The following is a 23,060-nucleotide window of genomic DNA, read 5'->3' as shown; positions in this document are numbered from 1 at the left end:
GTTATAGAACCTAATCTTTTACCTTCCTCACAATAGATGAAACCTACTGCTTATCTAATGAGTGTTAATAATAACCTTCCTGAGCCTTTTTTTCTTTTAAAATTACTTAAGTTTTGTCTTTACAGACATAGGGCTGTGGCCATAGGGAAGTGAAAGACTCCATCAGCCCCTCCCATATGGCAGGCTAAGATTTTATCAGCTCAAGCATTGCAAGGCCAACACTCAGACCCTTGCAGCTTCTAAACCGGGATCTAAGAGTTGTCTTGACTGATTCCATTTAGCTTCTGCTGCCTTGTTAATTATTGCTTATCTTTAAGCCCCTTGTGGAGAACTGAAATTGGTAATTCTCCCCCACATGCCTGGAACAGAAACTGCCTCTGAAGCTCCCCCTGTCATTATTAGGTCCCCTTGTGATTCTGCCCCTAGACTGAGTAACGTGCCCTTTGTTGTACCTCGCGTTGATCTCTTCCCCACCTAAGTCTTGTTTCTCGTCCAGGATGGTGGAGGTGGTTATGGATTCCAGTCTGCTCTCTCCCCGGTGTTGGCCTCAATGAGTGAGGGACAAGGTCCTGATTTCTGGCCCTCCTGAGTGAGCATCCCTGCCCATTCCATCATCACTAGGACCCATGGAAGGGCCTGGATCACGTGACCATTGCTTTATTCCCAGAAATACCAAAAGGCACAACTGGTTGCCCCTTCCCAGAGCCTTGAGCAAGAAGGAATGAGAGAATTACTTCCTGTTGCCCTCCCAGTTGCCCGGCTAGTAGCAAGGTTATTGCTCTTTTAATTTAGTCCTTTGTCTGCCCTGGTGAAGACAAAGCACATTTCATTTTATGCAAAAGTCCTTCCTTAATGGAAGGGCCAAGAGAAAGCCCCTTAATGGAGGAATTGCTGCACTAGATCACTTTGCCTCCAGCTGCGAAACTGATTAACGTCCTCAGAGTCTCCGAGGAGGCTCTGCTGCAGTCACAGTGGCCATTTCCAAGCAGAGGGGGAAGGAGGGAGTGTGGGGGTTGAGTGTGGGGGGAGAGTGGGTCTCACAGAGCCTCCTTCGGCAGGTGAAGGGGTGGGTGAGGGGGGTATCTAAGAAGAAATGACAGCAGATATGATTATTCACATACAGATCAGCCCACTCTTCTTTCTGTTCTGAGCTCATGATTGACACATACCCTGAGCCCTTGCACAGCACAGAAGGTGCCCGGGGAGTAGGGTCTGATGTTAGATCTAAGCCTTAAGCCAATAGCCTCAAGTATGTGCGACTATTGAGTATTCAAATGTGGCTGTTCTAAGTGGAGGAGAGTGATAGGTGTGAAATAATACTGCATTTGAAGACTTGGTATGAAAAAAAGAAGGTAAAAGTATCATTACTCGTTTTATGTTTATACTCTGTCACGGTGATGATGTTTTGGACATACCTGAATTCACTTCATCTGTTTTGTTGTGTATTGTTTTGTTTTGTTTTTACTTTTCTAGTTCTTGGCTTATGAGAGAGTGTGTGTGCATATGCACAAGAGACAGAGACAGAGAGAAAAATACCCCCCATAGAGCCTGGTCCCGACACAGTCCTCCAGTCCTTCCTCTAGTCCTCCAGTCCATTGGATATCGGGCACTGTGCTGCAGACCCCGTGTGTTTCAAGTTGACAGACTGGAGATTCAAACCACAGATGGCATGTGGAATCAGCTTCCCTCGAATAGCACATTCCTTTTGCACCATGGAACCAGCCCAGTTTTTACTTTTTTTTTTTTTTTCAATCTACCATAGCATGTGTGCCTTCACTAAAGAGCAACAGAGAAATAGGGAAAGTGAGAAAGCTCCCTTCAGGGGGATCAGCCACGCCAAGATCCCTTCTCCTCCATTCTCTTCTTTGGATTTGGGGCATAAACAAACATGCCCAGCGTGTTTTTCAAGCAGCCAGGTCTAGGACTCAAACTGTGCAGCTGGCCATGTGGGATCCAGCCACCTTAACCACTGCGCCATCAGTTGGCCTGAGCCCTGCTTTTGCTTTTTTGAGATAGAGACTTTTGCTATAGGGTGCATGCACTTGCCGGAGAAACAGAGAGACAGAAAATGAGAAATCGCTCCCCAGTGGGGATGACCACGCCACAATCCCTTTTCCTCCATTCTTTTCTCAGAATCTTGGTGCCTGGTGTGAGTGTGAAGCTGACAGGTCCAGGATTCAAACTGTGGTCGACTACATGGAAGTCCAGCGTCCTAACCATCTGCTGGTCCCTGTTTTTGCTTTCTGATGTGGCGACTGGAACATTTAAAATTATACATGCAGCACTCATATCTGGCAGATTATGGCTCTGTCGGACAGTACTGGTCCAATATATTTTTTCAAAAAATTATTTATTTATTTAATTTTATTTATCATTATTATTACTATTTAATTTGCTACAGGGCACACGTGCTTATGAGGGAGAGAAGGAGAGAGAGAGAGACAGGGAGAGAGAGAAGGAAAATGAGAAATCAAGCTGCCAGATCCAGACTCAAACGATGGTTATCTGTGTGAGAGTTCAGCACTTTAACCACCAGGCCACCTGCTGGCCCCAGTACTGGTCCAATATTTTAATAGTGTTGGTACAAACAAGGTACAGCTATATACATTTTTATTTTGCGATAGGGTGCATGTGTGCGCCAGAGAGACAGAAAGAGGAAAAGTGGGAAGTCAGCCCCCCAGCGGGGATGGCCATGCCACAATCCCTTTTCCTCCATTCCCCTCCTGGGATTTTGGGCATGCATGCACACATGCTGGGCATGATTTTGAAGCCACAGGGTCCAAGACTCTAACCACTGTTGACCATGTGGGAGTCCACGCCACCTGCTGGCCTTGAACCATATGCTTTTGAAGTTTTGTTAAAAAGGAGGAGGAGATACCATTGGTTTCTAAGTTAGCCCCTACTTCACGTGATTGGTGATGCAGTTTCACGTCATTAAGCTGGATAAGAGTTGTAGAATTTTTCATTTTAAAGCAATTGGGATTTCAGTATGTGTCTATGGCTATTTTTAAAATTCATCTTTTGGGACCAGCAGATGGTGTAATGGCTATGTTGCTGGGTGCCCATATAGTTGACCGTGATTCAAGTTCCAGACCCGGTGGCTTAAACTCACGCCGGGCGCGTGTGTGTGCTTGCCCAAGATCCCGAGAGGAGAATGGAGGAGAAGGGATTGCGGCGTGGCCATCCCCCCAGGGGGTGATTTCTCGCTTTCTTTCTCTCTGTCCTTCTCTGTCTCTCTGGCGAGAGTACACGCCCTATAGCAAAAATCTCCCTAAAAAAACTTAACTTTTATCCTTTGTTTTCTGTTTATTGTCACCAGCAAGGTGACTGGTGGAGCCCACCAGCTAAGAGCACAGGCACTAGCTAAGCCTAGGTCACTTTAAGCATGTGCTTTGGTATTTTATTAAATTCATCCTCGTTTGTTCAGTTCAGCGATTCTTGATGTGTAATGGACATCAGAATCACCTGGGAGTTTGTGTGTGTGTGTGTGTGTGTGTTTAAATAAAATTTTTTTAAAAATTTATTTATTATTGTTATTCTTCAATTTTGACCAGAGAGAGACACAGAGAGAGACAGAGAGCAAGCTGCCAGGTCCGGGACTCAAACCATGGTCGGCCATGTGGGAGTCCAGTGCCTTTAACCACCACGCCACCTGCAGGTCCCTTGAGTTCTTCTCTTAAAATAAGAATTATTCATTTTATTTTATTTATTTATTATTATTTATTTGATATAAGCACTCACCAGAGAGAGACAGAGAGAGGTGAGAGAGAGAGAGAGAGAAAGTGAGAAAGCAAGTCGCCAGGTCTGAGACTTGAATGGTGGTGTTAGCCATGTGGGAGTCCAGTAGCCCAACCACTAGGCCGTTTGCTGGCCCCTGGAAGTTTGTGTTCTCATGCAACATTCTCCTGCACAGTCTAGGAATCTGCATTTTTAAAAGCAGCCTAATATGTTCTCATGCCTGAACATACTCTGAGAAATACTCATAGACCCCTGTTCCCAGCCTTTCTGAACAGAAGAATCACCAAGGGTATTTGGCAAATATGCAGATTCTCAGACTGATTCCAGATCCATGGAGTCTGCAAGAGAAGAACTTGAGATATTTGGGAGACAGTGTCTCTCTCTCTCTCTCTTTTTTTTTTTTAACAGAGTTTTTTTGCTGTAGGGTGTATGTGCTCACAAGAGAGACAGAAAGACTGAAAGCGAGAAATCACACTCCAGGAGATGACCCTGCCACAATCCCTTCTTCTCCACCCAGATGACTTTTTTTAAAAAAAGAATGATTTATTTTTATTAATTCCATTTGTTATTACTATTATTTTTTAATTTGACCAGACAGAGAGAGAGAAAGGGAAAATGAGAAAGTAAGCCACGAGGTCTGGGATTTGCACTGTGGCTGACCATATGGGAATCCAGCACCCTTAGCCACCATGCCACCTTCTGGCCCCCTAGTATGAGTTTTAAGTCTCTGGGACTTGAACCACGGTCGACTAAGTGGGAGTCCAGTGACATAACCGTCGCCATCTGGTGGTCCCTGGGAGACAGCGTTTTAATGGAGAGTTTTCAATGCTGGCTTTCCATTGGACCACCTGCAAGCTTTACAGTCCTGACACCCTGACCATACGCCAGGCCAATCACATTAGACTTGGGCTAGGACCCAGACATCTATGTTTTTTAAAGTTCTCCCAGTGGCTTCAATTTATAGCCAAGGTTGAGAAGCACAGGCTTGGTCAAATAGGAAATTAACCTATTTTCTTCCTACTTTTGCAAAGCAAAATATGTCATTTAGTGGTCCCAGGAGCCTAGAATAAAATGTCTTGGTACAAAGGCCGTAATATGTTACTTCCTAAACTGTTATTACCTTTTTCTAGTCTGAGAAAGTTTCCTTCCAGGTTATGTTCACTGCTCCTCCAGGCTGGCTGTTGACTTTCTGTGCAACTGCTAGCTCCAGCACAGGTGTTAAATGCTTCATTAACACTTCCTGCTGCAACTCTGAGTACCTCCTCCCTAAACAACCCCGAACTCACTGCAGAAGCCACAGTTCCAGCCATCCGGTTCCAATCCCCTGCAGCTGCTCTCAGAACCCTTTTGATGGCACTCCATATTTTGAAAGGGAGCAACACCTGCTGCAATTGCTTCCCACCTGGGCTGCTTCCCTTCCTCTGAAAGGGTAACAGCCTGATCCCCGAGGTGTTTTTAAAGGGGCCATGACCTTATTCTAGCTGCGTCATTTGGAGCGATATATTAAAAATGTATATTTAGAAGTAAATATTTGTCTCCACAACTAAGATTCTTTTTACTTTGCCTGTACTATATCTTGTAAAAGTGTTACAGTAATCATTGTGTTAGTTTTAATTCTCTGATATATGCATGTGTTGGGCTTAGAACACAAGACTCCCTAAGTATGGCACCTTGGCAAGTGAGAAAACCACAGAAACAGGAAGGTCATTCTAGCCATTTTCCACTTTTCTCTCCTGAAGCATAGTCAGAGAGGAATTCTCTGACTTACCTTGCTTGAAAGTCAAAAGATCCTCATTCCAGATGTATCCTGCCCTATATCTGAAGGCCGAGGAGATTATGAACAAAGGAGCCTTGCTAAGTTCCCCAGCTCATTACCTTCAGGTCAGGTCCCCTTCTTGTCCAATCAGACTCCTATGACGGACCATTCTTCATCTAACCTAAGCATAAAAACATACAGTTTTCCCTAGGATTTTGGATGTTCATTTCTGAGATTCCTGGGTCACGTAAGACTTTCTTAAATGAATTTGTTATGTGCTTCTCTTATTCATCTTTTATTCTAAGTGTCATCCTTGAACCTTGTGATAGGTAAGGAGAGGATGTTACTTTCATCCCCTACACATCAGTGACTCCCATCCAGACAGTAAATTTCTTGAGGTAAATGTGTCCTTTTTTTTCATAAGTTTTGCCAAAGGGTATGTGAACTTGCCAAAGAAAGAGAAAGAGAGATTATGCCCCTTGGGGGATGGCCACACTGCAATCCCATCTCCTCCATTCACCTGGGATTTGGGGCATGCACACAGTGCACACCTGGTGTTTTTCAAGCCACCCAGTCCAAGACTTGAACTGCATGGTCAGCCATGTTGGATCCAGCCACCTTAACTACTGTGCCACTAGCTGGCCCAGGTAAATGCATCTTACTCATCTAAGTATCTAATCCTGTAGAATGCCTGGTACATAGTAGATTATATTTTCTTTTTCTTTTTAAAGAATTATTTTATTTTATTTTATTTATTTATTTAATTTGTCCAGGGAGAGACAGAGTGTGAGAGAGAAAGAGGCAAGGAAAGTGAGACAGCAAGCTGCCCTGGAACTTGAAACTTGGTCAGCCATGTCGGCCTTGGTCAGCCAGCACCCTTCACCACCACGCCACCTGCTGGCCCCGGATTAGTAAATGTTAAAACAAACAAACTATATGAAGGAGGCACTGTGTTTTGGGTTGCTAATCTAATTTCCATCCAGGATCCCTTTTCCCACTTTCATTGCAGTGGTGGTTCTAGGACACAGTTCTGGCCAGTGAGAAGTAGTGGAAGTCCTCCAGGTTGGGCTGCCAGGAGAGTTTTAGTTTGCTTGCCTAAAAGAATAGACAGGCCTCACCTGCCTCTTTTACCCTGGATGCCTTTCTGCTTCCTTCTTCCTTTATTCTGCCTGGGAGTATAGGTAAAGCATATTGCAGTAATGAAACTAGAAAGAGGGCAAAACCACAAACATACTCTGTATGGAAGAGCAAAAACATAGGGAGACAGACCCCTTGATCCTGACGGTAGCAGCTACACCAGCTCTAGACTGCCTGCCTCTAGACTCATTGTTATAGGAGGGAAAAAGTCCCATGTCTACCACTATGGTTAGATTTTCTGTTATTCACAGGCAAACACATTCCTAACGGATATCACAAATGGGTTATTAGTGAGACTGCACCTAGTATTGGTCCTAGCACATTGTAGACACCCATTAAGTGTTTGCATGTTTATTCACTTATTTATACAGAGATTGATATGGATGAATCTTGAATGAGTGAATGAATAAATGCATTTTTATTTTCTGGACAGAAGGATCATCTTCTAGTAAAAGCACACTATTTTCTAACTTTAAGATGAGTCCAGCAATCTTATTGAACTGTATATTGATTCTGGAGTTTATTCCCAAGGCTCACTTCCTCCTCTTAGAAAAAGCTATCCTGGGGCCAGCCCGTGGCGTGATGTTTAAGGCGGCTGGATCCCAGGTGATCAACCATGCAGTTAAGAGTCGCAGACTCTGTGGCATGAAAGACAACTCAGGCATGTGTGTGCATACAGGAGTATGTGTGCACACATTACCAAAATCCAGAAAGGAGGGACAAATGGAGGAGATGGAATTGCAATGTGACCAGGTCGCATGATGCTTTCTCACGTTCTCACTTTCTCTGTCTCTCTGGTGAGCACTCATGCCCCTGGCAATTTTTTTTTTTTTTTAATGAAAAGAAGGCAAAAAGAAAAATCCTGTTGAAGTTGTAAATAATGTAGCAAGCAGTAGAAACAGCCTCCTGCTGTTACCAACTGCCCAACTGTCATATTTCTTTTTTTAAATTATTATTATTTATTTAATTCCATTTGTTGTTATTATTACTATTTTTTAAATTTGGCCAGAGAGAGAGAGAAAGGGAAAGCGAGAAAGCAAGCTGTCAGGTCCAGGACTTGAACCACAGTCAGCCATATGGGAATCTAGCACCTTTAACCACCATGTCACCTCCCGGCCCCCCAGCTGTCATATTTCAAGCATTCTCTTCTCTGGTAGGCAGGTTGGCAGGAGCGTTGTGTGTTCCAAGGTTAGTCAGTGGGATTAGGTTTATTCTTCTCTCCAATCTGGGCTGCCTCACTGCAGTATGTGCACTGAGCATGTTGGTGGGCAGAGCTAGGAGCTGAGGCACCCAGGACCCCCCAAAACCAAGAGGCCTCACTTGGGAGTTGGTGGTTCTGAGTGGTTAGCTGCACTAGTCATCATCTATTAAGAAAACTGATTAAAAAGGAGAGAAGAAACATCAGCTGTTTCCAGCTGAACCAGGAACCGGGAAGCAATGTCCAGGACCCATGCTTCTGCTATATAGCCTAGGATTCCTGGGCTCCTTAAAAAAAAATTAACTTGACTCCAAGCAACTTGAAAAAGATATGCTAATTCCTGGGTTTGGAGTGTACATTTTATGCTTACTTTTAGAATAATATAAATGGATTTTTGTTTTTTAGATTTAAAAAATATGGATAGTTTAGATATGCCAGATACTAGGCTAAGTGGCTATATGTCATCATGTATTTAATACAGTCCCCCTTCTGAGGTGCTGTTTTTTATTATCTTCCCATTTTGCAGATATAGATGTTGAAGTCCAAAGAAGTTAAGAACTTATCTGTGGGGCCAGCAGGTGGTGTGGTGGTTAAGGTGCTGGATTCCCACATGGCTGACCACAGTTCGAGTCTTGGACCTGGTGGCTTGCTTTCTCACTCTCCTTTTCTCTCTCTCTCTCTCTGGTCAAGTTAAATAATAATAATTAATAAAATAAAATAGTTCTTAAAAAAATGAAAAGAGCTGAGACCTCTGTCTGCGATCACACAGAGCCACAAGACCAACCTGGGGTGTCTGTCTCCAGAGCCATCTTCCCTGGTCCACCCAAACCCTATTCTTTGTTTTGGAAATGGATGGTGTATTCCTCCCGCTGCCACTGCCCAAACCCACCCCGCCAAACTCAGGACGCCAGACTCCTGTGTCAGAGCCACCATGGACAAGCAGCTCTTGGCCTTGACTAGGAGACTTACACTGAGGGGTATGTTCTGGCTCGTGTCTTCAGGATCGAAGGCCTCAACCTGGTAGATGACTCCAGGGTTTGCTCCTTCTACTATGTAGAGGTTTAGACCTATACCAGCGCCAAAGTGGGATTAGAAACATAGTTGTTAGATAAAGCAATGATCCAGTGCTAGGAATTCCAGCAGCAGGGCAGCTGTCCACAACCAAAGGGAGCAACCGAGTGTATTGGCACGGTGGGAAAGAGGAAAGCAATGATCAAGGCCCTGTGTAAAGCCACTGGGCGTCTTTCATTAGTGGATCCATTTCTGGAATTAATAAAATGCTAGGTTTGGCCATGCTAGTGTTGTCTCCACTCTCTCTCCGTGGAGAGGTGACCTGGGATACTGTTGGACAAGGGCAGAGGAGCTGGTAGGGGCATAGAGTGGGGAAGCAGCTCAGGCAGAAACCCCCTCTGGAGGGAGGCTGCTCCAAGGTCCACAGATTCCTCCTAAGCTGAGCTAAAGTAGCCTCTTGAAGTGCACTTAGCATCTCAGCAGAATGAGTGGCTGAAATGAGGGATCTTATAATGGAACAAAGCAGGGACACAGTAAGGTGAGGAGTTACAGAGGCTCTAGGAAGGGGCCAAAAATTGGTTTCACCTACTTCAGAGTTCTTAGCTCTGGAGGGGGCTGGGAACGGGAGGGAGGAGCAGGCAGTCCTGCCAGGTAGCACTGTGCTGCGTGTGGCCACCATATTCTCACGGTAGCGTCTCTCTGTCTGAGAGATGGCTGAGAATGTGAGAAGTACCACGCTGGCCAAGCCAGGCGCTCAATGGGTAGCATACAGGACTGTAGTGCTGGAAGCCACATGGCCAACTGTAGTTTCACCTCCCCGGCCCAATCAGACTGAAACGTGCCAGATGTGCATGTGTGTGCCCCCTTTTTCTGACAAGAGAGGGCCTGGAGGAAGGGGACTGCAGCGTGACTAGACCCCATCAAGGTGCCCTCCCCCCCCCCAGTGTGTGCACACATGCGCACATTCTCTGCCATGAACAGAGAAACTGGTGAAGGTAACTCTTTTTGGGGCACTGTGCCAAGGACCCAATATATGTTTTCTCCTTTCATCTTTATAGTAGTCCTGTAAAATAGATATCGTAATTATTCTTTTTCTTTCTTTTCTTTTGTTTTTTTTTTTTTTTTGAAGAGGCTTTTGCTATAGGGCATGTGCACTCACCAGAAAGAGAGACAGAGAAACAGAAAGCAAGAAATCACCCCCCAGGGGGGATGGCCATACCGCAATCCCTTCTCTTCCATTCTCCTCTCAGGATCTTGGACACACACACACACACATGCCCGGTGTGAGTTTAAGCCACTGGATCCGGGACTTGAACCATGTTCAACTACATGGAAGTTCAGCGACATAGCTATTACGCTAACTGCTGGTCCCAGATATCATAATTATTCTTTAGTGTAATTAGCACTTTACAAATGAGGACACTGAAACTCAGAGAAGTTACAAAGTTGCTTCAGTTAGTGACAGAATCAAAACCAAATTCCCCCCCCCCCAGTCTCATGTCTGAACTTGAGCTTTTGTTGACTTTTTATCACTGCTCATGCTTTTATTCCAAAAAATATTGACTGAGCGCTCACTGTGTCCCAGCACTGGTGTAAACATCAAGGATATGGCAGCTCACCAAGCAGGCAAAACCTGCTCTTACAGAGCTTGCAGTCTGAGGGAACGACATGGATAACAAAATGAGTACAATGTGGGTACGTGAGTAAGAAATGTTACGGAGTCAAGGAAGGGAATGTTGTGAGTTGTGTTACAATTTTAAATAGAGTAGCTATGGAAGGTGAACTAGAGGTGATATTTGTGTCAAGATTTTTTTCCAGTTAAGTTTATTTATTCATTCCACAAGAGATAGAGAAACAGACATCCCCAACAGGGTTCTCATGCCAGGATCCACCCGAGCCTCAGCCGACCTGGATCGTGGGCGTGCATGTGCACCTAGTGTACTCAGGGAGGCCTGGGACATGCACCAGGAACCTCCCCATATGGGTCAAGGTGCATATGCAGTGTTCTACCAACTGACCCCATGAGTCAAAAAAAAAATTTTTTTTTGAGAGGTTTTTTTGCTATAGGGCGCGTGCACTCACAAGAAAGAAAGAGAGAAGGAGAGAAATAGAAGCACCTTCCACAGCACTTGGTCACACTATGATCTCCCTCCTCTGGTCCTCCAGCCCACCACCTGTGCATGTGTCTGGTGTGTGTTCAGGCTGACCAGTTTGGGGACTGGAACAACAGTTGGCATGTGGCTATAATATGCTACTGACTGGGCACAGAGGCTGGGCCTTACCTGACATTGTAGTACGATCCCTTTGGCTGGAAATATACTGGAGCAGGCAAGGGCAGAGCTAGGAGGCCAGCTAGCTTGCCACTGCAGCAATCCAGGAAAGAAATGACTAGTTGCTTGGACCATGGTGGCAGAGGTGGAGAGGAGGCTAGGGAGGAGTCAGGTCCTGGATACATTCAGAAGCTGGGAAGATTCCTAGTGGGTTTGATGTTGGATGTGAAAAAGAGAAGAGTCATGGATAACTCCTCAGGGTTCTGGCTCAAGCAACTAGAAGGATGGAGTTGCCATTGATTAAAATGGTGAAGACATTTAGACAGGGGTGGTGGTGAGAAATGGGAGTTTAGTTTGGAGGGGCATTTTCTGGCAAGTCTGAGCTATCTATTGAACATGCAAGTGGAGATGTTTGGTGAGGCAGTATTTGAGTTGGGAGCTCAGGGAAGAACCTGGCTGACATGATAGACTTGGCAGTGAGCAGTTGATACATGTGTCCAAAGCCATGAACTTGGGCCAGATCTAGGATGTCACCCTGCGCTCTGTGTCCTACATGGCCCCTATTCTGTAGCAGACCCAGGGCATACGCTGCCCTCAAGCAGTCAGAGTAAGGCGAGAAAGTCAATGACTGCAGAACACTGAGGGGCGCTTCTGCAGGCCTTGGCCCTGATCCTTCCAGAATGGTCCTCTCGGAGTTCCTGAGCCTCAGTTTCCTCCCTGGAACTGGGAGGGGACCAAGAGAAACCTGGAAGGGAAGGGCTGTGTAAACTGTTGGACATTATTTTCAGGCATGCTGAAAGGCCCTATCTCCAAATAAAGACCCTTCTTTTTTTCTTTTTCTATTTTTTTCTTTTCTTTTTTTCTTTCTTTTCTTTTGTTTTTTTTTTTTTTTTTGAAGAGGCTTTTGCTATAGGGCATGTGCACTCACCAGAAAGAGAGACAGAGAAACAGAAAGCAAGAAATCACCCCCCAGGGGGGATGGCCATACCGCAATCCCTTCTCTTCCATTCTCCTCTCAGGATCTTGGACACACACACACACACATGCCCGGTGTGAGTTTAAGCCACTGGATCCGGGACTTGAACCATGTTCAACTACATGGAAGTTCAGCGACATAGCTATTACGCTAACTGCTGGTCCCAGATATCATAATTATTCTTTAGTGTAATTAGCACTTTACAAATGAGGACACTGAAACTCAGAGAAGTTACAAAGTTGCTTCAGTTAGTGACAGAATCAAAACCAAATTCCCCCCCCCCCAGTCTCATGTCTGAACTTGAGCTTTTGTTGACTTTTTATCACTGCTCATGCTTTTATTCCAAAAAATATTGACTGAGCGCTCACTGTGTCCCAGCACTGGTGTAAACATCAAGGATATGGCAGCTCACAAAGCAGGCAAAACCTGCTCTTACAGAGCTTGCAGTCTGAGGGAACGACATGGATAACAAAATGAGTACAATGTGGGTACGTGAGTAAGAAATGTTACGGAGTCAAGGAAGGGAATGTTGTGAGTTGTGTTACAATTTTAAATAGAGTAGCTATGGAAGGTGAACTAGAGGTGATATTTGTGTCAAGATTTTTTTCCAGTTAAGTTTATTTATTCATTCCACAAGAGATAGAGAAACAGACATCCCCAACAGGGTTCTCATGCCAGGATCCACCCGAGCCTCAGCCGACCTGGATCGTGGGCGTGCATGTGCACCTAGTGTACTCAGGGAGGCCTGGGACATGCACCAGGAACCTCCCCATATGGGTCAAGGTGCATATGCAGTGTTCTACCAACTGACCCCATGAGTCAAAAAAAAAATTTTTTTTTGAGAGGTTTTTTTGCTATAGGGCGCGTGCACTCACAAGAAAGAAAGAGAGAAGGAGAGAAATAGAAGCACCTTCCACAGCACTTGGTCACACTATGATCTCCCTCCTCTGGTCCTCCAGCCCACCACCTGTGCATGTGTCTGGTGTGTGTTCAGGCTGACCAGTTTGGGGACTGGAACAACAGTTGGCATGTGGCTATAATATGCTACTGACTGGGCACAGAGGCTGGGCCTTACCTGACATTGTAGTACGATCCCTTTGGCTGGAAATATACTGGAGCAGGCAAGGGCAGAGCTAGGAGGCCAGCTAGCTGGCCACTGCAACAATCCAGGAAAGAAATGACTAGTTGCTTGGACCATGGTGGCAGAGGTGGAGAGGAGGCTAGGGAGGAGTCAGGTCCTGGATACATTCAGAAGCTGGGAAGATTCCTAGTGGGTTTGATGTTGGATGTGAAAAAGAGAAGAGTCATGGATAACTCCTCAGGGTTCTGGCTCAAGCAACTAGAAGGATGGAGTTGCCATTGATTAAAATGGTGAAGACATTTAGACAGGGGTGGTGGTGAGAAATGGGAGTTTAGTTTGGAGGGGCATTTTCTGGCAAGTCTGAGCTATCTATTGAACATGCAAGTGGAGATGTTTGGTGAGGCAGTATTTGAGTTGGGAGCTCAGGGAAGAACCTGGCTGACATGATAGACTTGGCAGTGAGCAGTTGATACATGTGTCCAAAGCCATGAACTTGGGCCAGATCTAGGATGTCACCCTGCGCTCTGTGTCCTACATGGCCCCTATTCTGTAGCAGACCCAGGGCATACGCTGCCCTCAAGCAGTCAGAGTAAGGCGAGAAAGTCAATGACTGCAGAACACTGAGGGGCGCTTCTGCAGGCCTTGGCCCTGATCCTTCCAGAATGGTCCTCTCGGAGTTCCTGAGCCTCAGTTTCCTCCCTGGAACTGGGAGGGGACCAAGAGAAACCTGGAAGGGAAGGGCTGTGTAAACTGTTGGACATTATTTTCAGGCATGCTGAGCTGGAGGACATTTCATTTATTCCCTGCTCATTAAGCAGCTGCCTCTTCCAGGGAAACAGCTGCTCGTTTATTTACTTTTTCTGGTTTTCTCTGTCCCCCAGAGTCCTCCCTGATGCCACCGTCTGGGCTGCATTGCACATCCCGCTGTATCTTACCTTTCGCCAAGTTGCCTTGAAACTGAGGCGCCTCATTCACATCTGTTACCTGGACAGTCAGGATCTGCAGGTCTGTGACACCCACCTTGTCCTTAACATAAATCTGCAAATCAAATATGTTTGGTCTTGTTTCAAAATCTAGTTGCTCTTTCCCGGTGGTGACAACCTAAAACAAAATGCAAAATTCTTAGTAACCAGGTGAGAAAAAGACCAGTTTTCTCTGCACAGTTGGTGAAGGAGTTTTGCTAGGGAGGAAGCATCCTGGAGACCATCTTTCATTCCCTGTCAGAGGAACCAGTTGTTTCTCCTTAGTCCTTAACATGTTCTAATAGAATCTTGCGGCTGCTAACGCACACCCAAGACACACCACTAAAGCGACTCCTGTGAGAGTTGCTGCTTTTCATAGGGAATACAAATATTCTGGAGACATTCTGGTGCAACGGACTGGAGATGCAGAGCCCGAAACTAAAAAAAATCCTATCACAACTTGGAGGTAGGCTTCTAGACACGTCTCTTAGCTATGCTGAATATTGTTCAGGATTTTCTCCTCAAGAAAGGTTGCTAAACTTCCCTGAGACTGCAGTGAGTCCTCTCTTGACTCGTCACTGCATACTAGTTTTCCCAAGGCCACATTTGAGACTAAACTAGAAGATGGCCATTGATGTGTCCTCTGTACTCTTAAGTATTTTGCAGATGCAAGAGGGACACCAAGAACCAGGGCCAGAGAGACACTACCAGAATCTAAAGCTGGTGCTAGCAGGAATCCCAGGGGTTCTGCTGAGGCTAACTGGAGGCCAGCCTGTGACCTGTCACATCTATGGGTACATTCTACCACCAGCTTAGCCCCTGGGACTCCCAGAAGGTTTAGAGCCCTTGGGTACATTAAGGACTAAATTTCATCTCTGTCTTTAGCATGTCCTAATAGAATCTTTTGGCTGCTAGCACCACAGGGTCAGGTGGTGAGACATTCAGAATGTCAATGCTCAGCACTTGGTAGGTGAGAGCCAGCTTATTCCAGACTGAATGGCTTCAAGGTCCAGCCTTCCCATTTCCTACCCTTTACACACCTCAGTTATCTTTTCTGTAAAATGGGAATAATAATAGGGCTGTCACAGGGATGAAATGAGCTAATTCATAGGCAGGATTCGGCGTGCTGTCTGGCAGTAAGCAAGCCCTCCGCACTTGGTGACTTTTCTGACCTAGGTAGTCCTGCTTAAGAAACGCAAGGGTGCTCACCAGAGCAGGCCCTCCTGATGCAATGATCCACTCTGTTTCCTGATTTATACCCCAGCTTCCTGCTACGCCTAGAGCCCTCTTCTGAACCCTAAACTTGAATAGATCCTTTACCTCAATATTACCTTTCCCTTGAAAACCAGCTCTAATATCCTAAAAAAAGGAGGTAATATCAGTCAAGAAAGGGCCCCCAAATGTTTTGAAACTGAAAGAATTGCATTGTTATCAACACAAATGGAGAGATTATTCTAGATGATTTTAGTGTTGTTGTTATAGCATTTAGTAAATGTTCATATGCCAAGTTCTTGATAGGTAATTTTACAGAGCATTTCATTTCATTGTTGCAACAAGCACAGATTGTTAAAACTTTCCCCATTACACAAACAGGACTGGGACAGGGAGGGAAAGGCACTCTGTAAAGGTCCTAGCTGGGAGTGGTGGAACCTCAATGTGTTCACAGGCTGCAGAGTTTTGGTGAAAAATAGTAAGTTTAGCTTTGGGCATACTAAATTTGAGTCATTCTGGAGACGCTGAGCAAACTTGTAGGTCTACAGTGCTTAGGACAAAAGAGGGGAAAAAAGAGGAGTCAGGCTCAGAGATGGCAGATGAGAGAGGAGCAAGTGCCAGCCTCCGCAGGACCTCGGAGAGCTCCTGTCTTCACAACTCTCCGGCTCCTCAAAATTATACTTCTGCTCCAGGAAAACACCATGACCCAGCATGTGGCCCAATGAAGCTCTGACGTCTCTCTTGCTGGGCAATAGCAAGCCAGCACAGCGTGGGAGCCACCATCACAAAACTCAAGTCTGCCACTTATGCGACCTTGGGCAAATTACTCAACCTCTCTACACTCAATTTTCCTTTACATGCAAGTAACAGTTCACCCCTTCATATGTTACAAAGATTTGATGAATGAATTTACAAAATGTTTAGGGCAATTTCTGACAATTATCAGTGCTCTGTACACGTGGATTGTTGCCATCATCACCATCATTATCATTATTATGCACCCTCCTCATCTCTCCCACTCACCCCCCAGAAGTCTCAGCAGAGAAGCCCAAAGCAGAGAAGCCTGGCCTCTGGGACGATTAAGAGCTCACCCTCAAGAACCATGACTGAGCTCCAAGGCCAACAATGACAGAACCTGTGGGTCAGAGAGCCAATAACCTCTTCACTGATTCATTGTCTTTCAGAGTGTCAAGGCTATCCAGGAGGAGCTAGGTTCTGCCACAGAGGTGGTATTATCATGTTCAGAAGATGGCAGGAGTAGGTCCTGTGAGCAGTTTGTGTTGGAGAATAGGATCTTGGACGAGTGATTGACAATGTTGGGTAGTTTGTGGGGAGAAGCAACCAATTCGTTTTTTGTTTGTTTTTTAAAGAATTATTTTTAATTTAACTTTATTTGTTATTATTATTTTCCAGTTTGATCAGAGAGAAAGAGAAAGTGAGAAAGCAAGCCACCAAGTCCAGGACTTGAAATGCAGTCAGCCATGTGGGAGTCCAGTGCCCTTCACCACAGTACCTTCGTGCCCAGCAACCAGTTCTTAAGAACAGCTTCGAGACCAGCAGATGGCGTAATGGTTTCATCGCTGGACTCCCACTTAGTTGACTGCGTTTTGTGTCCCAGACTTGGTGGTTTAAAACTCATGCTGAGTGTGTGTGCCCAAAATCCTGGAAGGAGAATGGAGGAGAAGAGATTGTGGTGTGGCCATTGCCCCTGGGGATGAAGGGAGGAGAATGGGGGAGAAGAGATTGTGGTATGGACATTGCCCCTGGGGATGAAGGGGAGTGGGTGATTTCTTGCTGTCTGTCTCTCTCTGTCTCTTCAGTGAGCACACAAGCCCTACAACTAAAATCTCTCTCTAAAAAACAAAACAAAACCAACAACAACAACAACAACAAAAACCTTCAAGGGACCAGCAGGTGGCATAGCAGTTAAGGTGCTGGACTCCCACGTGGCCAATCATGAGTCCTAGACCCGATGACTTGAAATTCATGCCAGGCATGTGTGTATACGTGCTCCAAATCCTAGGAAAATGGAGGAGAAGGGATTGTGGTTTGGCTATTCCCCCTGGAAGGGAGTGTGATTTCTCACTTTCCCTCTCCCTGTCTCTCTCTAGCAAGCGCAATACCCTATGGCAAGAACTTTAAAAAACAAAAAAAAACAAACAAAACTGCTTCAAACCTTGTGAACCTGTTGCCCATCCTAGTACCAACACAGTGTCCTGGGTACTGCGGGGTGTGATGCCAGGAGGGCACAAGGCTGGGACAATACACTGAACATTTGAGCCTAGATTAATTGTAGGGCTAAGAAATTCACCATTCCTACAGGTTAGAAACATGATAGAATTGTTCCTGATTGACAGTCTTTCTTGAATTGCATGAAACGTGGAAAGGACAAGTCCCATAAAGAAAGATTTGGGGGCCAGCCTGTGGTGTGATGATTAAGAGGCTAGACTGTGCATTTTGAATCCTGGGCTTGGCAGCTTGAGGAGCACACTGAGCATGTGTGTGTGCATGCCCGCAATCCTGACAGGAGTGAGAAAATGGAGGAGAAGGGGATGCGGCATGACTATCTCACTTCCCTGCTTTCTGTGTGTCTCTCTCTAGAAAGCATACATGTCCTCTGGCACTTTTAAAAAATATATTTATTTATTTAATTTTATTTATTATTATTATCTTTTAAAATTTTTATTATATAGTATATATGCTCACCAAGGAGAGAAAGAGAGAGAGCGAAAGTGAGAAAGCAAGCTGCCAGGTCTGGGATTTGAAGTGTGGTCAGCCATGTGGGAGTCCAACACCTTAACCACCATGCCACCTGGTAATTTTTTTTGAAGAACAATTTGGGAACTTATCAAAACAGTAAGAAATGGGGGCTGGTAGGTGGCATGGTGGTTAAGGTGCTGGACACCCACATGACTGACTGTGGTTCGAGTCCTAGAACTGGCGGCTTGCTTTTTCACTTTCCTTTTTTCTCTGTCTTTCTCACTCTCACTCTGATCAAATTAAAATAAATAAATAAATAAAGTTAAATAAAATAATTCTTAAAAAAAATCCAGCAATAAATGTTCATAGCAATATGGGAGAAAGAGTCTCGAATTGGGAATCAGAAGGTCTTTTTTGTAAAAAAATTATTTATTTAACTTTATTTATTATTACCATTTAAAATTTTGCTATAGGGCACATGTAGAGAAAGAGAGAAGGAAAGTGAGAAAGCAAGCTGCCAGGTCTGAGACTCAATCTGTAGTTGACCATGTGGGAGTCCAGGCTCTTAACCACCATGCCACCTGCTGGCTCTCCAGAATCAGAAGGTTCTTATTTCATCTTTTATGGCTATGAGATCTTGAACAAATCACTTACTGGCTCTTCATTCTCCTATATCAAAAATTAGGAGTTAAAAAAATGTTTTATTGCTAATATTAGTGTTGTAACAATCAAGAATCAGGTATATGAATGTGCTTTGGAACTTCTATGCAAATTTTAAAAGAATTTTTAAAAATTTAACTTTATTTATTCATTTGTTTATTTTTTAAAGAATTATTTATTTAATTTTATTTATTCATTCATTTATTTTAATTTGACCAGAGAGAGACAAAGAGAGAGAGAGAGAAAGAAAGTGAGAAAGCAAGCCACCAGGTCCAGGACTCGAACTGTGGTCAACCATGTGTGAGAGTCCTACTCCTTAACCACTATGCCACCTGCTGTCCCCCTTCTATGCAAATTTTAAAAAGCAGAGTCAAAATCATTATTAAAGACAGTTGACCACTGAGGCTGAGGATGAGAGCTTCCTGGTGAAAACATTGCAAATTTCTGTCAGCTGATGAATGGATAGACAGAATGTGGTATATTCATATAATGGACTATTCCTTGACTGTAAAAAGGAATGAAGTACTGACATATCATACAGCATGGGTGACCCATGAAAGTTCATGCTAGATGAAAAACGCCAGTCATGGTATGTGATCTCATCCATATGAAATGTCCAGAATAGGTAAATCCATAAAGATAAAGAGTTGATCAGAGGTTGCCAGGGACTGGGAGGATAGGAGAATTGGGAGTAACTGCTAATGGGTTTGTGTTGTGGCTATAAACATTTTCTAAAATTGGATTGTGGCAGATAGAACTCTGTGAATATACTGAAAAGCACTAAATAGGTGGATAATATGTATGTAAATTATATCTCAATAAAGCTGTTTTAAAAAACAGGGAGAGCTCTTAAGCAAGGCTATCTAGATTCTGGTCTCAGCTTAGCTGCCAGGGCAATTTACTCAACCCCACCATGCCGTTATTTTCCCCACCTGTGAAAAGAGGGTAATAATATAAGTGCAGTACTCATTTTTATTACTATGTTATGAGAAAGAGACCCTAAAAGGGTCTTGCCATGCTCTGACCCTCCTCATACCCTTCCCACCAGGACCATGAGTATACCCGGTGTGTTCAGGTCAGCCTGGGATCTGACCCCAGGGTCTACCCATAAGGCTTCCGCGTTCACAGCAGTGCCCTACTGCCTGCACCAGTGTGGCCGGGCCTCAGTCCTCAGGCACTAAGGATTCCAAGAGCAAACACACGCAAAGCACTTTCAACAGTGTCTGGCATGTACAATGTGCTCTGTAAGTGAAAGCACTTGGCAAGGCTTATGGAAACAAATGAGCAGCAGCTGTTAAAGACAAGCCAGATGTCAAGGAGTAGGTAGCCAGGGCAGTCAAGTTCACAGACTCCATACCTGAGCCCAGGAATGTAAAGTGGATCCCAGGTGAAGACTGATGAGTGTGTGCTCACCACATACCAGAGTCCACCCCAGGCTGTTGGGAACATTAGACACCTCTGACCTTGAGTCTTGGGTTCGGCAGAACTGCTTAAGGCCAAGATGTACCCTTTTTTTTTTTTTTTGGAAAGGTTTTTGCTATAGTGTGTGTGGGCTCACCAGAAAGACAGAGAGACAGAAAGTGAGAAATGGCCATGCCACAATCCCTTCTCTTCCATTCTCCTCTAGGGATCTTGGGCATGTATGCACACACACCCAGTGTCAGTTTAAGCCACTGGGTCTTGGACTTGAACTGTGGTCGACTACATGAGACCAGTGACATGGCCATTACTCCAACTGCTGGTCTCAAGGCCCAGATGTGTACACTTCTTAAAAGTTCCCCTAGTTACTCTAAATATAAGCCAGTATGAGATCACCTAGTATGTGCCCTCAGGGAAGCAATTGAGCTTAGATCACGTAGGTCCCACAAGGACCCCAGAAGAATGGTGGGTGACACCAGTAGTAGGACTGATTGTAATTGCTAGAAGTTCTTAGGCCAGTTGAGGAAGGGGGCAGGGGTCATGGATGTCAAAGTATAAGTACATCCAAATCTCTGGACATTCTTGGAAGACCTCTGAGATTACCGGTAGAAGACATGCTATGGCCAGGCTTGCCCTCCCTCGGAAATAACTTTGGAGAAAACTCAAATGAAAAATTAGAAAACACAGCAGCAGGGGCATGGCTACTTAAATGTGAGTGATTGGGTCTGAATTATCTAGAAGGAAACATTCACACAGTAGTAGGGTTGTACATTATATTTTATTACAGGACATGTGTCTTTCATATTAAATAAATTTCCTCTTAGATGTCCTCCAGAAAAATTATAGATTCACAGAACAGAATCAGTAGACCCAAATTTTGCTTTGTTTTGTTCGCTTTTAGATTTTTGCTATAGGGCATGTGCACCACTAGAGACAGAGAGAGAGAGAGAGAGAGAGAGTATCCCCCAGGGTGGATAGCCATGTCACAATCCCTTCTCCTCCATTCTCCTTTAGGGACCTCGGGCATGCAAGCCACCAGGTCTGTGACTTGAACAGCACAGTTGGCCATATAGGATCCCATTGCCTTAACTACCATGCTGCCTGCTGGCCCAGGGCTTGGCTTTTAAGATCAGTACCCTAATCATGCCACCCACAGAACTTCTAACGCCTGATATCATAGGAGGGAGGTTGGCAATAAGAAACAAACCTTTTATTTGTGACAAATTGAGCAAGTTGTTCATGCGAACTGTATTACATGGAGACGGTCCAAAGGCTATATTGGCATCTAGCATGGAGGACTCTAGGACACTCCAAACAGGACTTCCAGATCTTACAAGAGGGGAGATTAAATGTGGGAAGGGAAGAAACGATCACTGGTCTAGAATCCCAGCTACCCTCCATAGTCCTGAAGGACCACTTCAGCGACCACTCCCATGGGGCTGCTTACCTCAAATTCAGTGCCCGACAGCACGTTCACCCTGAAGGCTTCAGTGAGGGGACTTGAGTTGATTATCTGGGGAAAGCCTGGAACCACAGGTGACTGTGATGCTGATAAGTTCACAGAAAACTTGTGCACCAAAGTGTTAGGTGGAGAATTCTCTGGCACGTCGCTTGTCGTAGGCAAGTGAATGAGGTGCAGTGCTTCTCCCCCTGTGGATTTAAAAAAAGATGCAAAACGACATGAACACAAAGCCTTCTGCTGGGAACAGGGACTTAACAGCTTGTTCTGTGCCTTCATTTCGTAGCTCAGGGCAACGAGAGGACCTGGTCACTCCCCAAGAACAAATGTTCTTGCCAAGTGCTGGAAATGGAAATGAGAGATCTTCTGGGAGCCAAGAAAACAACTACCACAAAACAACTATGAAATCTGCTTCTGTCATTCGGTAAACAGAGCTACTGCTTCTCGCGTGTCTCCCAGCCTTTGTGAAGAGCCAGGGAAAGAAAATTGTGAGACTATAGGAGATGGACACCCACCTGAAGGGCCTTGTCTAGTTAAGACAACCCCTGTCTTGTACAGGCCCGGCAATTTACAAGAGTTTATTTTCCTTCTGTGTGTCAGTGTTTGATTCACGAGGTCACTTGAGAATCAAGTGTGTGTGATTGGAGCACTCACATATCGTGCTAGAATGCCCCTTACCCATTAGTCATCTCGAGGACTACTGCTCACTCTTATTGGATGCTGTAGGCATCATGTGAAGGCTCAGTCAGAACTTCTTGGTTGATAACCTCACATTTCACAGAGGAGGAAATGCAAGACCCAGGGAGGGCACATGAATTACTTTGGGCTACATTATAGACAAGGAATTCTAGAATTTAAAAGAAAATGCTTCCCCCAAATCTTCCATGACACTCTGCAAGACTTCACCAATACAGAAGAGAGCAACAGGCCACATTCTCTCAGGTTTCCATATTGATGGCTACCATAGTGGGTTGAGCAGTATTCCCCCAAGGAGACCCCCAGAACATACCTTATTTGGAAACAGAGTCTTTGTAAGTGTAATTAGTTGAGAAGAGGTCACACTGAATTAGGGTGACCCTTAACTCCGGTGACTGGTGTGCTTATAAGGAGACAGGATACACACACAGAAAGATGAAAGCCATGGGATAATAGAGGTAGAGATTGTAGAGATGCAGCTATAAAGCTAAGGGATGGAAAGTAACCAACAGAAGCTAGGAGGTGGGTATGGAATAGATTTTCCCTCAGAGTCTCCAGAAGAAATCAATCCCACCCACACATAGATTTCAGACTTCTGGTCTCCTGAACTATGAGAGGATACATTTCTGTTGTTTTAAGCCACCCAGTTTGTGGTCATTTGTCATGGCATCTCCAGGAAACTAATAGAATTACCATGTATTCAATGTTCCAAATAAGTGCATCACGTAAATCTTTTTTTTAAATTTATTCTTCAAAACAATCCTCTCCAGTAAGTATCAATGTCA

At 44.8% G+C, this 23,060-nt stretch overlaps 1 protein-coding gene across 1 annotated transcript in view; it reads right to left on the bottom strand.

Annotated features, from left to right (window-relative positions):
- The window catches only part of CDHR3 (cadherin related family member 3), a 77,157-nt gene extending 55,299 nt beyond the window's left edge, over window positions 1-21,858 (bottom strand). Inside the window, exons 1-3 of the mRNA XM_027772116.1 lie at window positions 21,568-21,858; window positions 14,103-14,268; window positions 8,799-8,896 (exon numbers count right to left, since the gene is read on the bottom strand). Coding sequence (XP_027627917.1) covers window positions 8,799-8,896; window positions 14,103-14,268; window positions 21,568-21,858 — 555 coding nt within the window. The remainder of the gene's footprint in view (window positions 1-8,798; window positions 8,897-14,102; window positions 14,269-21,567) is intronic.
- Between the last annotated feature and the right edge of the window lie 1,202 nt (window positions 21,859-23,060).

This window comes from Tupaia chinensis, unplaced genomic scaffold, assembly GCF_000334495.1.
Source record: "Tupaia chinensis unplaced genomic scaffold, TupChi_1.0 Scaffold000255_1, whole genome shotgun sequence".
Lineage (NCBI taxonomy): Eukaryota > Metazoa > Chordata > Mammalia > Scandentia > Tupaiidae > Tupaia > Tupaia belangeri.
Note: the sequence above shows the minus strand (reverse complement) of the source record. Positions and strands in the feature narration are given on the sequence as shown.